Source organism: Onychomys torridus, chromosome 6 (genome assembly GCF_903995425.1).
Source record: "Onychomys torridus chromosome 6, mOncTor1.1, whole genome shotgun sequence".
Taxonomy (NCBI): Eukaryota; Metazoa; Chordata; class Mammalia; order Rodentia; family Cricetidae; genus Onychomys; species Onychomys torridus.
The window spans coordinates 102,116,362-102,131,572 of NC_050448.1; the positions used below are offsets into that span (position 1 = coordinate 102,116,362).

Here is a 15,211-nt window from a genome sequence, read left to right on the forward strand (position 1 = left end):
GAAAATGGGCATTTTCAGATGTTATGTAGTGTATAATTTATTCTTACACATATATATTAATAATTCATTTCAAATGAACAGAACAAAGTTTAAAAATAATTTAGTTATTTACTCTTCTATTTCCTCAACCATCTTTGAGAATCTGTATTAGGCCATTTGTGTCTTCTTATAATCATTTAGTAGACAGCCACTGATGACCTCTGTATTCTGCCCACCCTCTTCTTGGCTTGAAATTCTCCCTAGTAACAGATATTTTGACCATCTAGAAGTCCTAGGGACTAACCAGGTCTGTAGCTGAGTGATGAGAAGGCATCACTGTTCCTCCAAGTTGGTTCTGAAGGGTACTAACCTATCCCTGATACTAATTGCTAGTCTAACTTGGCTATTAACTTTGAATCAAGAATAGGGTAGAAAATTGGAAATAAGTAGGGAAGTTGATATTAGGCACTGAGGTGGGGGGGGGGGGGCCCTGCAGTTGTCTAGGCAGAGAAGTGAACCACACAAAGAGGTAAAATGATAACCCTGTGTAGACCGACTTCATCAACCTGGATCAGACTTCAGGGAGTCTAATGCCAAGTGGTTCATTGTCAGCATATTTAAAACACAGTGAATTTGTGAAAAGTTTCCAGGCAACAATCCGTCCAGTTGCAAATGCATGATAAAGCTTAAGGTGTGACTACATAGAAACTCTTTTACAAAGTACATGTGATCATGAGGGTCCGTTCTATAACCAAAGGGCCTAGAATCTAGTGTTGTCCCTTACTGATAGCACAGAGGTCATTAGGCTATAAAGTACACGTGACATGTAATGGTCCCCTAAGGGTGGGTAATGGTCTAAGGAGGGAAGAGTCAGGGATAATCATTCTGGAGAATTTGGGTGAGGTTTACCTCTATAATAAAAGGTGGGTGAGGTCTGCCTCCACAGATAGCAAAATGGTCACCAGGTCATTAACAGAATCCATTCTTGGCTTTCTGGATGCAATACAAGTATTTGATTTGTATCTCCTCCACTGAGGAAACACCCCTGTGTGATTAACATCCCGGGTTCTCTTAGTACTTCTCTGTCAATATAAGGACCTCTAGCCCCCAACAAGGCACCTCCATGATTCATGTTAAACTCCTCCCTTTTTGTATACTTTTAGAATAGTTTGTAAGTTAATGTGGAGTGAATTTCCCACCAAGTTTTTGTGTAATAATTGAATTGATTACTTCAAAAAGTGCTCAATTATTTTTCAGTCTTTGTTCTTAAGGTACCAAATTATTTTTACAATATAATTGAATATTGGTTAATATTAAGTTGCAATTATAAGCTTTTCCTGTTACTACAAGAAAAATGAAATTTTATTAAATAATTTTTTATTTTGGAGGTAGAAATAATTTTAATTCTTGAGTAATGGTTTATTGGTATTTATTAATAATATCATACTAGATATTTTTCAAAATTTCTCATTTTTTGTAGCTTTAGAAATATGTGTGTTCTTGTGTTGTTTGTGAGGGTGCAAATCCATAATTTCAACACTTAGGATACTGAGACAGGAGATGCCTAATAGTGAGTCCTAGGCTAGCCTGGGGTACATAATTAGACCTTGTCTCAAAAATACATAAGAAAAAAAATTTTAAGTTGAATAAGAAAAAAGAAATTCATGTGTTCAGATATCCAAATTTAGCATAGACTATGGGTTTTATGCCTAACCTTAACCAATGCAGTCAAAAGATTCTAAATGTGATATTCAGAGAAATAAAGGGAATCTGTAAGTACAGATGCTAGTGCCTTAAGCCACAGCCCAAACAAAGCAGTGAACATCTGTGTGTGAGTGTGTATGTGTGTTTGCACCTATATCTTAGCTATATTTTACTTACTGAAAATAAAATAAACCATTTCCTTGGTCCATATGTCAAAGAAATAGATTGTGTATCTTTTCAAATGTATTTAATTAAAATATGTTAGTTAAAAATATTAAAATGTCATCCCATTTTGTTAATTTGTAATGCCTGTATTATAGAAAAATAAAGATTAAGTAGAACAAGATACATTGGCTGATCTACTTTCAAGTTGGCTTTTTTTGACAAGTGTTAGAGTTTTAAATTTGTTGTTCAGTGTTTCTGTTTTTTATTTGAATAGTCTTCTCTCTAAACTGAACAGCTTTGTTAGAAGATCTGGTGGGAATGACTGAGCTGCAGTTCCTCTAGAGTACTAGCATAATTTTAAAAATTCACAAATGAACGCAGTGTTGGCATCCCTCTCCTAGGGAAGGCTTGGCATGTTGCATGACCTCACTTGGCTGGGACTGCCTCTAGCTGTGAATTATAATTAACTACTGAGGGGATATAAGGAGGCCTTGACTTACAAGCTGCCATTTTTATATCTCAGTATGTGAACTGAATCCAACAACCTCCATGCTTGCACCGACAACAAAGCTGAAAATGCAAAATCGGCCTCGTTTATAATCAGAACTGTGACTCAGAGCTGACAAACGGTGCTTATGAGAATGCAATACAATCTGTTAGCTAGGAAATACTTCATTAGTATTGTGGTAACATTGGCAGCGTGTCACCCTTACCATGCTGAACTTCAGAAAATTGTACTAATTCATGCTTGTTTATTTTCACTACAAAATTGCTTGTGATATGGAGAAATCATTTTAGGACAGTTTTACATTTTAGATTAAATATTTCCTATGCATTTGTCTATCGTTACTTAACCATCTGCATCCCAGATTCAGTGGTATGAAATAGTATCTGCTTGTTATTTGCCATGGTTCCCTGAGCTGACTGCTTCATCAGATGGTTTTTCTGCTCAGTTGGAGGTGAGGTCACTCATGCGGTTACATTTAGCTCTGAGCTCTGCTAGGGATGGAATATCAGGGTGACCTCTCTTTCTCCAGGGTATCTCTCCCCTTGGCCTCTTGTCTTTCAGTAGTCTAACCACACCTTTCTTTTAGCACAGCAGGTGGTTTCCAAGAGGTCAGCTGCCATATAGAGAGCTTAGAAAAGCTCTGCTTGCTTCACACATGCTAATCATTTAGAGCTCAGAGGGGTGGGGGATACTCTGCACAAGACACAAACACCAGTATGATTGACTGCTCATTTCCTAAAATGAACATTAGTGGGGAATTTGTGTTGTGCAGAAGAGGTATAATAATAACAAGTTATAATCATTATAACTTGAACCAGAGCATTTTGCGTGAGTAATTTCACAAAATCATAATAACGAATGACCTTGATTTCATCTGATAGAGGGTATGAAATGAAGGTGTAAGGAAGTAGTAGTTAAATGTTAACAAAGGACTTTGTACTCTGTCAAGGCTTTAGTAAAGAAAATGCATCTCCATAAGATAATAAGGTAGCATGTTTTTGTGGGTTTAGTGGAGACTCAACCAAGAGTGTTGCACATGTTCGGTACGTTTTATGCCATTGAGCAACTTCCCAAGCTACTGGTCACTTTCTTCTGGCAAAATTATTAAATATGTGTTTTAGCACTATGTGCCTCACAAGGAACCTTGGTATGCTTTCTATTTAGTTTAGTTCTTCCACTTTGTCTCTACCAGAAAAAAATATCTGAGTCATGGAATAATCCAAAGTATAAAAGTAACGCTGTTTTAAGGATTATTGAGTGATACACAACAAGCAAATATAGCTGCACTGGACCTGTGTCTTACCTGTCTTCTCTAAATCTTCAAACTGCTTGTCAGCACATTTTAAACTGAAGCTCAAACGACTTTCTCTTTTTGTGGAAAATGTTCTTCACTACACCCTTTATTTCTCTAGTCATTGTACTGTTTTCCTTTTTTTGTTCTGTTTTTGCTGCTCTTTTAAATAGCATTGCACACTGAACTATCAATTTGCTGCAACACAGTGAGGAGTTTCCTGATACATAAACACATGCATCTGCACAAATACACACACACACACACACACACACACACACACACACACACACACACACATAAACGGAATACATTTTGGACATAAACACATACACATTAATATATACATAAAACATACCTAAATACGTATATGTATGCACATGTACACATAAATGTATACATGTACACATATAAACATATAATACATGCACATGCAAATGCATGCATGCACACACCCCACATACGTACAGATACATGCATACATACTAACATATACAAACATGTATGAAAGCAGTATACATATATACATACATGTGCATGCATACACACACCCCACATATATATAAACACACCACACACACACACACCACATTCCACCCCTACACACATAGTTTCTCATTCTATTATAATATCTGTGTGTATATTTGAGGAAGTCCACACAATATGCTGAGTTTGGACCTAGCTTGGCTACATGCTAACCATAAATGGATATTTCCTTAAGGTCTCTAATAGTGTGTGCATTCCTTATAAAAATCCATCACATGTAGTCATGATCCTTGTGTACACTAAATAGAATAACTCTGAAGAAAATCATTTGAACTGTGCCTGACACAGTAAGAACTATAATTATATTTTATCTTTTATTCCTTAAATAAAATTAAATATTAAAATTAGTAGGAAATGTCAATCACATTAAAATCTCTTTCTTCTCAGACCATGCAAGGCCAGGGACTGATGTAAGCCCTCCACTGCTCAGCTGGAATTCCACTGAAGTTACACAAGAGCACAGGGCGGGAGGAGGGAAGCGTAACGCCACTCTGAATGCAAACCATCAACCTTATGCAGTGAGGGGGAAGAAAATTAGACCACGAAAAGTGTTTTATCTTCAGTAGCATCTTCCTCAAGCCACGTACTTAATGTTGCAGTGCTTAAATTTTTATTTCTGGAAATCATAATGTTTTGCTTTATGAAAACTCATCTATTTATTCTTACACTTGATGTTACATTTGAGAAAATGTCAAAAAGTAGTGATGTTTTTTAATCTGTTTTCTCAAATGCTTTTCTCATCTTTAAAATTTCCCCCCTATCAATATACAATTAATGTAATTGTGTTCACCCATATGTGCCGCGTATGGCAGCTACCGGGCAGTTGAGGCAAGAATGTGGCACAATCTGGTTCAGCACACAGCCGCCACCCTGCTTTGAGAGCCTGCCTTGCAGTGAAGCTCAGGCGAACAGCTGTGTGAGCAGAATGGCATGTAATTCCTTTAGTTTGAGAAGGAATTAACTGTTATTTATAGGGAATAATTAATGTAACATTTTATATGGGTAAACACGTTTTCAATCATTGGGACTCTGCTAAGTTTTTTTTCCTTTATGTGTAGAAGATGAGGAATACTTTCTGCTAACAACAAAAGCTTGAGGAGAACCAGTTTGTGTCTGACTGTAAAATCATGCTACAGACTGTGGAGACAGATCAGCTCTAACATGAAACCCAAGAGTTAAGAATTAGAGAAGAATCCTGACCCATCCTTATAATTGTAAACATGTGAACATACCTGTGAGAACAATCATAGAGTTCTGTCTAGAAGAGAAAAACGATGAATCCATATAATTCGGTCTTTCTAATTTCTTATTTTAAAAACAGAATGGAAGGAGATTAGGAAGGGCATAAAAAAGTAAGGAGGGCTATATGCACAAGTTAATCCCAGGAAAAGACAATGCTGATTTGCCTGCTAGAAGAGTAAGGCCATTTATCAGCATTGAGCTCCAAACATCAAATGGCTAGGTACTTTGGACATGTGTGGTGCTAAACACTGAATTTGGATGGTTTGTCTTGATCCATCATCACGTTTGCTGGCTAAATGATTTGTTAGATTTTATAATAAGGCTTTGAGCTATTTGTGTGACACTGTCACTTCTGAATAAAGATTGTTTACAATAATTAGATTATCATTAAGATAGTAGTGGATTGTACTATGAAAATGTTTTTCCTGATGTGATCAGACACTAGTATTGTTTCTCAAATTACACCTGAAATAATATTCTCTGAATAGTTTTTTCAATCATCTGAACATTGAAGAGCTCACCTCCACTTGAAGCTTTTCCCTGAAACAATGGGAGAAAATAGAGGTGGTCTACTCATGTGCAAGTTTTGACTCACTGAAATGCTATTATATTTTAAAAGTTATTTCTCTCTGGTACTTTGTCTTCTAAGAAAACACAGTCATTGGCCATGGTCTGTCTTCTTTCCTTGTGCTCAAAAGTCATGAACAGAACATGCAGTATCAAATCAGTCTCTTCCTTTTCTTCAGCAGGGAATATGTAAGCAATGGTGCCAGGCGTCTTTGATACTGGAAAATAGAAGAACACTCTTCACACAATTAAAATCACAGGACAGTCACTTTCATATCTGTTATTTTAGACAGATAGGTATATTGAGATTGGTGACAATTTTTCCTCCCAAATCCTGATATTACTTTGTGAAAGACAGGGAACTGTATGCTGGATTTCTAGGTGAGATGTAAGGATTTAGGAATATGCTTCCTACTTCACAATACTGATGAGAAGGAGGTTCTGTATTCTGAATAAGGAAAAGGGCTTTGATTTAGCTGCATCCCAGAATTCAAGAGTGATGACAAACTGCTAAGATGGGGAGAACACCCCAGGGTGTCAGTTAGCTTTCCATGTACTGGAGAGTGAAACATGTTGAGGTCTGAGACTGAGTTCCTAAGCCAAATCTGTTGCCTCCATTTTAGGCTTCATCATCATGTTAATGACTATGGGAAATCCACATTTTTATAAATAATCATCTGTAATTTAATGTTGAAAAAACAAAGTTCCTCTTTCTCTACCTCCAAGGCTTTCTAGAGAGGGCTTTAGAAAGCTACAGTGGTTGCACATTGAGACCTAACGTAGATGGAGCAGTGTTATGAGGAGTAGCCATTGTAGTAAGTATGTGAGTTAGGAGTTACATCCATATGTATACAATCTGTATCTAGATGGTTGTAGTTTGAGCCAACTTAAGAACACTTCCGGGTGCACATTTTCCATGTGGCCACCATCATCAATGAGACCTGTACTAAGTCTCTTAGTTAGGGATTCTACTGCTGTGATAAAATACCATAACCAAAAGCAATTTGGGGAGGAATGAGTTTATTACCACTTATACTACCAAGTTACACTCCATTGCTGAGGAAATTAATGATAGGAACTCAAGGCAGTAACCTGGAGGCAGGCACTGAAGCAGAAGCCGCGGAGGAACGCTGCTTACTGACTTATTCCTAATGGCTTCCTCAGCCTGCTTTCTTATTGCATCCAGGACTACCTGCCTAGTGGTGGCACCATTGGTTGTGAGCTGAGCACTCCCATATCAAACATTAGTCAAGTCATACCCCACAGATTTGCCTACAGGCCAGTCTTATGGAGACATTCTCAATTAAAATTTCCTCTTCTTAGATATGTCTACATTTGTGTCTCAAGGTGGCAAAAATCAATCAGCCCATTGTGAATGGATGAAGGTAGAAAATTTTATCTTCTCTTATGACTTTTGTAAAATTAGTTGTGTCCTTCACAATGGCTGTTTTCTGGCCACTTTTGCCCTCAATAAAAGTCAAACAGAAAGAATTACCACCAGTGAGAGATACGTGGAGAAAATAGGGAAGACTTTGAAAAAATAGATACATAAAACAGTCAGTTTACATGTGTGGTTTGGTATAAATTTATACCTTTAAATTCATAGGATTCGTGTATTAGTTTCAGCTAGTTCCACCCATAAGCCTACCACATTGGTAATATTCATGGACTGGGGGAACTGGTTTATTATTTTCCCAGCAATTTGTCCAGGAGACACTTGTAGCTACTTTTGGTGACTTAAGTAAAGAAGGCACACTGGCCAGACAGTGTCATGTAGGAACTCAGGGACAAAGGGAAGATAGACTTACAGTGTCCGTCTTGCTGTCTCTGGTGTGGTGATCAAGGCATGGGTTGATGAAGACTAGGATTAGGGCAACATTAAGAGGGAAGACAGGGAACTGTAAAAATGTTCTGAACCTAGAAACGTTAGATGTATTTTATTATCACCAGTAACATTTCTATAACATTTACCTAGCAATATATGGATTATTTTTCTTTTATTTTCTCATTTAAACTGCAGCATTTTAGTGCATGTACTAATGTCATTACAACTTAATTAATTTTCTTTTTTTTCTTTTTGGTTTTTCAAGACAGGGTTTCTCTGTGTAGCTTTGTGCCTTTCCTGGATCTCGCTCAATAGACCAGGCTGGCCTCGAACTCACTGAGATTCGCCTGCCTCTTGCCTCCCGAGTGCTGGGATTAAAGGTATGTGCCACCACCACCCGGCTTAAGTAATTTTCTTAAACTCAGATAGTTAATAATGATCAGAACCAAAGCCCTGATCTTGGGTCGTTCTCCACTCATGCCTTGCTATAAATGATACTGATATATCACAAATTTGAAATAAGGGGCAGCTCTCATCATAGGATTGGCTTTCTGTAGGCAATTGCAATAAGATTAACATAACCTTTCTTCTCTTTCTTTTCTTCAGTGAGACTTCATGACAGTATATCAGAAGAGGGCTTCCATTACTTGGTGTTTGATTTGTAAGTACATGCTCAATGTTCATTTATTTTTTCCATATAATTGAAAACTATTTTGATTCCAACATGATTTTTCTCATTGCATAGCCCAAAATAAGGACTACTACAATATTTTAGATGTTTTTGAGTGATTTTTCCACTCTAATTTTTTAAAAAGGAGACAGCTGCACAACAGTATATTGTCCACCTTTTGAAATGTTTTGAGTGTGTTTCACTTTGCACTGTCCATGGGAATGTTTTACAAAAATGGCTGACATGTACAAAGTTTTCTACTGAATTTTCTAAGAGCTTCTAAAAGGTATCGTCTATAAAGAGAGAAATCCAGAGAAATAACCCTGGTATTCAAAGTTCATTTAAGCTAATCAGAACTTAAGTCAAGGTTCTGCCAACAAGAGTGAAGGGGAAATATTGACTCATGGCAGGCATATAGCAAAGCAGTCCATAGGCACGACTGTAAAGAGCTAAATAAAGACCCACTTACTTGAAATCACCTTGATACTAATTATTTAAAACATTAAAAATAGCTATATCTTTTGATAATAATTTTACTTCTGGTAAAAAGTCCACAGAAACTATATTCTAAATCCAAGTACAATTTTATACCCAGAGATATTCACAGTATCATGCTTATAGATATGTGTGTGGGGGAACAGCTTAAAGACCCAGCCATGAAAAAAGAACTGTATAATTATAGTATACTCATTTAATGAATGTTGGTCACAACAACAACAAAGATTTCATATTAATCTAAAAGTATCTTAGTAATAGGTTTAATTAAGTTGGATTTTAGCAGTATCATGAAACGATCCTTCTGGCTGGCCTCCTTAACTTGTGGGTCTGTCTTCATCTTAAGCTCTACCTGTCCTCCAGAACTGATTGCTTTCTTATCAGCTGTCAGACTGACTTCCAAAGGAAGTGAAAGGAAAGAGGGACACTGTGGGAAGTATTTTATCCACTGAGCTAACCTTTCCCAGGAAGAGAAGTGACTCCCCCCAGATCTTATGGTATAGGTATACAGAAGCACAATTTATTATTATCGTGATCAAAGGGAAGACTTGAATATGGATGGCAGCCATGGAAATCCATTTGTCTTACTGTGATCCCTGTGTATCTGAGAAGACAGTAGCCAAAGCCTACTTAGACGCAGCTCTAGAATGCATGCCTGTCCTCACAGGCAGAGCCCGTGCTTGGTGTCCTCACGCTGCCCATGTTGTCCTTTACCCTCTGCCTTTTCTCAGAGCTTTCCTTCTGGTTCCCTGCTTCCTCGTGGACCTGAAGCCCTTCTTTATGGTTTTCTTTCTGAACGTTCTTTAGTCATTCTTTGATTTTGATGAGGTGCTTCCTGAGTGTTGGTTTACAGAGATGGACCAGATCACCTTCCCCTTCAGTATTCCTGGAGAGCAGCAAGTTCTTAGCTTTCTCAATTTCTACTCTCTCCTTTGTTCCTTCTTCTGTGATTGCTGTTCATTCCTTCTCCCCCTCCTCTCCCTTCTATGCTGTGAATTCAGTGTAGTACCTCACGTGTGCCAGGCAAGCCATGTTTCTTCACTGATATGCTATTTCCTACTCTATACACTACTAAGGAGAAATCCCATCATTCTAATCATCATTTCCTTGAGGGTAGTGTTATTTCCTCTGGTTGTTTTCACAATTTTCCATTTATCTTTTTTTTTTTTTTTTTTTCCAGAAATTTGATTGTGATGTGTTTCAGTTTGTTTTTCTTAGTTTTTCTTTGTGGTTGATTTTGTCTTTTGAAAATGTAGGTTTATATCTGCCAGATTTGCACATTTTCAGATATTGTTTCTTTGAATGCTTTTCAACCTCGCCTCCTTTCTCCTTTGCTCTGAAGCACCGATGACGTAAGCATTGGATTTTGGTGGTTGTTCTCACATTCCCCTGGGTTTCTGAGGCTCTGCCCTGTGCCAGCTTTGTTTTCAGTCTGTTCGTACACTGGAGTGATTTGTCGTGTTCTGTCTTCAGATTTGGTGCCGATTTTCCACATCTTCGCTCTGTCATTTTGGTTTTCCTTCTTTCTGTTGCTGAGCTTATCCTTTAGTTCTATGACTTGTTTGGGGGTTTTCTGCACATCCTTTGTTATTGTCCAGCCTCTTGTTCTTATTTGTCCCAGGCATGTTCTTGTTGGGTCACTAGAGTGCTTTTATTTGGCAGATGGGCAATCCCCCTCATTGCTGGAATCGTAGTCTTGATGTTGCTGTCTAGAGATGCTTTCTGAATCAAATTGAGCTTTTCTGATTCTTGTCATGATTAGAAATTTGAGATTATGTCCTCATTCTGTCCTAGTTTTACGAAGCCGTATTGAGTTAAATCTTTTTAGTAGCCCTCGTCTGATACCGTAGCACCAGCAGAAATGTGAAGAGGGTTAGACAATGGTGGGCAGCTACAGATCCCTGCTGAGCCTCCACTGATACACCATGATGTAGTTCTTCGCTACTGGGCAGGGATTGTGCCACAGTAGCATGGGAACAGAGGTGGGACTATATTTAATGGGGGAAAAACATCTGTTTTTCTTTTTTCTTCTTCAGTACAAAACGTATTGCTATTTCTTGATGACTTCATTAGTCAATAAACTTGGTTATAAAAGACACAGCATAGTGGTTTTCTGTACTCATACAGTTACTGATATCTGTACTATATATGTTATAGGCGTTCACATTTCCTTATTGAAGAGGTGATAAGAATCTATTATCTTCTCATAATTCATTTTCAGAATTCAGAAGAATAACTGACAAAGAACATATAAAAAACAGTTCTTCAAAGGAAAATATAATTTACAGCTACATGTTGTCATGAAAAGCCTTTTTCCATTTGTATAATTTAGTTCATTGGCTGGGAACTATTCGTTTCATAGTAGAGATGCTTGCCTGTCTTGTCACTGCCTCAAGTCAAAGTGAAGAGACAAGAATGAACACCTAGGTCCAGAGCATAAGAGTTTAAAACGTGCTGAACTCTGAGCACTGAACCTCTGAGCACAGGTGCTTTAAAACCATTCCTTAGTAATTAAAGTATGTGATATGAATTATCACTAGCTTTCATCAAAATGTTATGTCAGTAAATAGGATTAGTGAGTGAAGCTAAATACAGCCCAATCAAATACCCAGTTTTAGAGATTTGAAAAAGAATGGTGGAAAAGTATAGATATTCCTCAGTTGACTAGAAAAAAACCATAACCAAATAAAAATATGAAATGGCTTCAAATTATGTGATTATAGAAATCAGCAAAGAAGCAAAAAGGAACACCTTTAGACCAGTATACATTTTCAACATAGTAGAAAAGTATGACCTTAAATTCATTAGTGAAATACAGTGGGGAAATTTGAGGTCATGTGGTCAGTTGCAGGATAAAATAAATTCGTGAACTCACATTGAAGGAATGTGTGTTGTGTTCCTTTCCAGCTTCTGGTGCTGTTTGGACAGTATGATTCCTGTGAATGCTTTCCTTAGAATGACAGACACCAGATTCTAAGAGGGACTTCTGCCTTTGTGGGTTCATATTTTTAATGAAAGATCTCACATTTTAAAAGGCAAATGTTGGAAGGAGTTTTGTTCCAGCTATTTTAAATCCAGGGATCTCACCAACATTTCTATCTGCAAAGCATTAGTAGTCTCTTTTACACATAGACTAGGGAACCAGCAACAAAGCCCTCCCAAACCTGAAAGCTAGTGTAACTCAACAGCTCTGTTGATCTGCCCCGACTTTCGAAAGTTGTCCTTCATCATGCTTGATACCGCTATATCAACCATGATGTTCCAGGAATGTGTAAGCAACTCTGAAGGCAGAAAGGGCCAACCTGATAGACATGGATTTGTCTGACAGCTAAAGGAAGAAAAGAAAGTAAAGAAATGGATCTAGAAGAGAGTTCCCAAGAAAGAGACCTGCAGGCAGAGATGATGGCCCTTGATAGAGTAGGTGGGTCCTTCCATTTCTACACTTAATGCGAAACAATGCTTGCTGTTAAATGTAGTTAAGGAAAGTATAGTCTTAAAGGTACAAGAACTTCTGTGGGATTTTGGAAACCATTTGGGCATCCTTAAGAGGGAGTATGCCTTGTGCATCTCTTTTGATCCACTTTTTGAGGCCATTTGACTACCTGAATGTGCATAATGGCATGGAAGAACTCTTTTCCCTCTGTATAATTTAGGTAGATTAATGTAATAAATTACATAATTAATTCATTAGTTGGGGCCTGTAAATACTACTGACAGAATACAGTTTATAGACAGAAAAAAAGCAAAAAGAATTTTGTGAACATGTATATCACATGCTCAGAGATGAATAACTTAAACTGTAAACTTTGCTTCCAAAGCAGGCTTGTTCAGCATCTCAACACTATAATATACAGTTTGGTTTTATACAAAATCTTAACAAGATAACCATTTTTTAGGAAGTCATGACAGAGGGACAAAACATCTCAAGGGACAGCAAATTATAGGAAGTTAGATGTTGAGGGGGAGCTAATGGCACAGAAAGGACAGTCTAGCAGATTCTTCATGTGTAGAGTTCAAACTGATAAGACTGATGGAGTAACCCTTGTGTTACAGGGGTCGACATCAAGGAGGACAACTTCACAAATTTATGTCCTGCTCCTAGGCCAACGGGAAGGCAGAGACATTTCTTCCCAGATGCCTTCAATTCAAAGGAATTGTTGTCAGTATTGAGAACACAGTTAGAAATGCTATTTGTTTAGGAAAGTGGCAGTAGTAGCTTCTTTGGGGCCTAGGACTTCTCGTGCTATGGGTATTTATCTAAGTTTATAGTATCAGGCATAATTCTTTCTTATAGATCTAGCCTCAAGTCCAATTAGACAGCTGTTGATTACCCTAAGATAAAAGGGTCACTATCTTACAACTGGGTTCTTGCCAGGCAGATCATTATGTGGTCCACAGGCTTTACAGCTGGTATGACTATTGATTGCTGAAGAAGCTTGCATAGCATCTTCAGATACTATAAGAGCTAGTCCTCGGGGAAGAGGCTTCAGGTCAGTTCCAGCTCAATTCCTCCAAGCCTTTGTCTAAAGTGTATGGTGTTTTCAGCAGTAGAATCTTAATTTCAAGTTCATCAGAAGTTTCTCTTGGCAACAGACTGAGACTATGACAGATATACACATGTAGATGAAATTCTAAACAGTCTTAGTAAATAAGAAACACAGAGCCAAATACAGAGGTAAACAGCCAAAGAGATCAGAGCAATAGCCATGAGTAACTTTAGCTTACCACCAGAAGTAGCTCCCCTAGAGAGAGAGAGCTTCTTCCTGTCTGACTTGTCTTTTTATTGCCTTTCTGTTCTGCTTTTTCATTGGCTCTAAACCCAACCACATGGCTTCCTTGTCACTGCATGTCTATACAGACCTCCAGGTCTCTATGGTTGGTACTGGGATTAAAGGTTCGTGTCACCACGCTTGTCTGTCCCTGACCACACAGAGACTCTGCCTGCCATGTGATTGGATTAAGGGCGTGTGCCACCACTGCCTGGCTCTGCTTATGGCTGGCTTTGACTTCTGATCTCCAGGCAACTTTATTTATTAACATACAATTAAAATCACATTCAGCACAAATAAAATATCACCATATTCACAAATGGTCAAAATATAGAGAATAAGTGAATGTTGACCAAGTTCCAGTTGATAACATCTGTAACCAAGCCTTACACCTAAGGCTCAGAGAAAACGGTGGAAGCGGGGGTAGGGAGGTTGTAAGAACCAAAGGACCTGCCACTAAACAGTGTCTTCTAGACAAGATAGAGAAGCTGTACCCATGACATCTCAACAGCATGGTTGCCTAAACAAATACCTGCATAATGATAACACCAACTGATGTGCTAAAGTGGATGAGGGATGTTTCACCAGGTCACACCCCTCAACGAAGAGCTATAGGCAATCAGTGGCTACTGGGAGAAGGAGAATCGGTTTTCTTTAGGGACAAGTTATCAAATGGTCAGCCTAAGAAACTTCTAAATGTGAGCAGCATTAAATGGACTTAGAAGGCTGTGTGTATGTGTATACACACACACACACACACACACACACACACACACACACACACACACACACATATAGTCAGTAATAATTGAAGAAGAGGTCATAAATGTAAGAGCGAGTTTTGGAATACAGGAGGAATAGGAGAGTGGAAGGGGGGATAGAAATGATGTAGATACCATACACATGTACAAAATTCTTAGAAAATTTTAATTTTAAATATAAAAATGTTATGACAGAGTGGCATGTGTTGGGAGTTATATTTTGTTCTTCTTCATTTGAAACATATGTGCACCAGGAACTGCCAGGAGACACATGTGTTGTATGTATACATTGGAATACAGATTTGTTAAAGCACTGTAAGCCATAAGTAAATGTATAAGAGAATAACACTTGGATTGAATATTTGCAATTAAGAAACTATGAGAGAGAATTGAATAGGTTTATGACAGAGTCGAGAATGAAAACTTTAACTTTCATTCTCAGAGACACCCATGGAGAACCATTTAGCATTACCGTTCCTCTAAGCCCTTTCTGTTTTATATAATGTGTGCTGGTGGGATTCAATGAGAATCTTGAGACCTTTCTCAAGTCCTTTTTAATTTAGGAGGCTGGGAAGCTGGTTTCATTATTTAAGGCTTGTGGTACAATTAATGGGACTCCTGGTGTCATTAATAAATATAAGAACATTTCTTAAGTTTCTGGAATATTAGAGAAAATGCTGTTATTACAT

At 37.8% G+C, this 15,211-nt stretch overlaps 1 protein-coding gene across 9 annotated transcripts in view; it reads left to right on the forward strand.

The window, feature by feature from the left end:
• Camk2d (calcium/calmodulin dependent protein kinase II delta) overlaps positions 1–15,211 on the forward strand; it is a 261,335-nt gene that overhangs the window by 130,746 nt on the left and 115,378 nt on the right. For all 9 annotated transcript variants that reach the window (XM_036189904.1, XM_036189909.1, XM_036189908.1 and 6 more), the window contains exon 4: positions 8,434–8,488. In XM_036189904.1, coding sequence (XP_036045797.1) covers positions 8,434–8,488 — 55 coding nt within the window. The remainder of the gene's footprint in view (positions 1–8,433; positions 8,489–15,211) is intronic.